This window comes from Pogoniulus pusillus, chromosome 1 (genome assembly GCF_015220805.1).
Source record: "Pogoniulus pusillus isolate bPogPus1 chromosome 1, bPogPus1.pri, whole genome shotgun sequence".
Classification (NCBI taxonomy): Eukaryota; Metazoa; Chordata; class Aves; order Piciformes; family Lybiidae; genus Pogoniulus; species Pogoniulus pusillus.
Window position 1 is genome coordinate 48,680,286 of NC_087264.1, and position 3,275 is coordinate 48,683,560.

The following is a 3,275-nucleotide window of genomic DNA, read 5'->3' on the forward strand; positions in this document are numbered from 1 at the left end:
ACAGTAACATACTTCAGATATTAGGAGGAGACTGCCTGGCTAAAGAATCTTCTGACATTAAATGAAATGAAACTGATTATAATGCTGGAAGTTATCTTCCCCAGACTGCAGAGAGAGAGGCATTTCAAGAAAGGTTTGAAACCAGAAGTGAAAGGACAAGGCAATATTCATGGTGTAACAGTTACAGATACAAGATGGTATGATGTGCAGATCACAAAACATCATAAAAGATTCATTATAATAATAATACAACAAATAGAGAGGAGATGATGGTAGAAACAATACTGCAGAGCATAACTCATACATCTTTAACTACCATTATCAGCGCTTCTATCCTGTGGTTTTTTTCTGTTTAAGAAAGAAACAAGAAACAGTTCATTCATACATCACTACATTTACTGAACAATGACCAAACCCTAAGCCACAGAACCTGTGGGAGAAAACAGAGTTTTAACAGAATCCATTGATCAGCTTCCCTACCAAATATGTTGTTATTTAACTGTCTGCTGCAAAAGACATACAGATTCCAAATGACACAACTGAAACCTTAACAAGCTGTAGGAATGCTTAGATGTAACTAAATTTGCTTTGACATGGGAACTCAGAGAAACACATGGGGTCAAAGTGCCTCATGCATAGAATCATAGAATCATAGAATCAACCAGGTTGGAAGAGACCTCCAAGATCATCCAGTCCAACCTAGCACCCAGCCCTAGCCAGTCAACTAGACCATGGCACTAAGTGCCTCATCCAGTCTTTTCTTGAAGACCCCCAGGGACGGTGCCTCCACCACCTCCCTGGGCAGCCGGTTCCAATGGGAAATCACTCTCTCTGTGAAGAACTTCTTCCTAATATCCAGCCTATACCTACCCTGGCACAACTTGAGACTGTGTCCCCCTAAATAATACAAACATAGAATCATAAAATGGTTTTGGGTTGGAAGGAACCTCCAAAGCTCTTCTAGTTCAAGCCCCCTGCAGCAAGCAGGGACATCCTTGACTAGGTCAGATTGCCCAGAGTCCTATCCAGACTAATCTTGAGTATCTCCAAGGATAAGGCCTTAACTACCTCTCTGGGTGACCTGTTCCATTGTTCCACCAACCTAACGGTAAAGAATTTGTTCCTAACATCCAATCTAAATCTACTCTTTTGCAAGTTAACAGACTAAATTATTTGTGCCTATGAGGGCCAGGAATTCCCTTACCTCTGGTAGTCAGCAGAAACTTCATGACAAGGTTAAACAGTCAAACAACAGAAGGCCTCAGCAGATGCTAAGTGCCTTGTACAAGAAAATCTTTACTGGATTGATTAATCCAGGAGGTTTGTTCTGGCATGGTCTCTGCAGGCCTTGAAACTGACTAAAGGAGAAGTTATTTCAGACAGTTACAGAAATGCTGCAGAAATCCCCTCCCCCCTCCCCCCCCCTTTTTTTTTTAATAAGTACATATGGGGCATTTGATTTGTTCTGTCTCAAACATTTTCAAAAGATAACAACTTGGGAAAAGTGATTTTCTCTCAATGCTGCAGAAACAAACAGAAAGCAGTCGCAAACAAAGTCAGCAGAAGCACACACCACGAGAACTAGCTTTTTCTACTCAGTGCAGTCATCAAGACAACACTATTGAGTGGTACCTCAATGCCAACAGACACATGAGGGCAACTAAAGAGACTTAGTACATGCTTTCCTCGCTATTGCCAAGGCACAAGCACCTCCAGAAACAACCTCACTGCACTGCTAATAAGCCTTTGGGAGGCAACATCAGATAGATATGCAAACTCAGCCACAGTTGTAGATTTTAGATTCATGCCCTTTTCTGATGAATGCTATAGGCTGCCCATGTTAGTTCTGGAGGAGTCCTTCACTTCAGTATCATCATGTGATATTTGTAATAATCCTGGTTGTTGCTCCTGCTCTTGTGGCCTGTTGGGAGTTTCTGGAGCAGTCAGCGGGTAGGATTCTTTTGTCTCAGTCCTCAGACACCCTAAACATGTTAAACAAGATTCTCGCATCTTGGCAAAGTTCTGGTAAGTGCTTTCACTGGAAAAACAGTACAATACAGGGTCAGCAACACAGTTAAAAGTAGTTAACAGGAGAGAAACATGGTAAATATTAAATATTTTCTCAGCAAATGAGCAGTTGTTCTCCAGCAAGCTGCGAACAACAAGTAGGATGTGGTATGGTGCGAAGCAAACTAAAAAAATGAAAACAGTGCTTGAAACCAGTCGTTTAATCTGGATTTTCTTCTTCTTTTGAGTGCCATGACTCTTGTGGACAACTCGCAAAATGCCACAGTAAGAGAAGGCCAGCAGAAAAATGGGGAAAAGGAAGCCAGCAGAGAAGTGATAGTAATTGACGATGCGCTCCCATTCCTCGATGGGATAATGCTCAAAGCACACCATGTGGCTCTCAGCATCCCGGCTGATCTTCCTGTGTGCAAAGACAAAGTAGCATGTCACTATTTCTTTGGTCCAGATAATGATGCTCACAACTACAGCAGCCTTCATTGTCCTGAACTGTTGAAACTGAAAAGGGTGCACTACTGCGAGGTAGCGGTCAATGGAGATGCAGCAGAGGAAGCCCACACTGATATAGATATTCTTATACAAGAGGATGCCACAAATTTTGCACAGCAGCTCCTTGTACGTCCAGTTGTCATGCTGTAAAACATACTGAAGCCAAAAGGGCAAAGAAAATATGTAGAGCAGGTCTGCCACAGTCAAATTGCAAAGGTAGATACCCAGTTCATTTTTAGCCTTGATCTGTAAATAACCATAGTACAATGACAGGCAGTTAGCTGGCAAGCCTAATATAAATACAAGTATGTAGACCACGGGGGATAAAGTCTGGTGGATATCATGATTAATGATGCACTCCTCAGTTGCATTCCCTGTGAAATTCACCATCTTCTACTTCCAGCTGTGTATCATTCATCAGGGTCCCAAGTGAATAGATGTAAAATTTGATTTCATCCAGTTTTGTGCACTGCTTATTTCTTCCACAAACCTTTTGTCTGAAGTGATGACTTGCTGCAGTATCTTAATAACCTGAAGGCAAAACACACGAAGGTCTTCAAAAGGGACACAACTGTCAAACATACAGTTTTTAGTAAGGTGTTTTTTCCCCTAGCACTAAATGTACTGTAGTCCTTGACAGAAGACAAAGCCTATCTGGGAAATTGCAATTCTTATGAGTAAGTCCTAGTGCTTACCAGAAAATGTTGTGTCCAAGAATGTCAAAGCAAATTTGTCAAACAAACATTTGTCACTTCAGATTT

At 41.5% G+C, this 3,275-nt stretch overlaps 1 protein-coding gene across 1 annotated transcript; it reads right to left on the reverse strand.

The window, feature by feature from the left end:
* Positions 1-1,455: 1,455 nt before the first annotated feature.
* Positions 1,456-2,998, reverse strand: GPR68 (G protein-coupled receptor 68). The gene has a single exon (XM_064153791.1). It carries the CDS (start codon positions 2,902-2,904, stop codon positions 1,825-1,827), a length of 1,080 nt encoding a protein of 359 aa, XP_064009861.1. The 5' UTR covers positions 2,905-2,998; the 3' UTR covers positions 1,456-1,824.
* Between the last annotated feature and the right edge of the window lie 277 nt (positions 2,999-3,275).

Coding starts and splice junctions, on each gene's coding strand:
- GPR68 (XM_064153791.1), bottom strand. CDS start 2,904: ATGGTGAATTTCACAGGGAATGCAACTGAGGAGTGCATCATTAATCAT.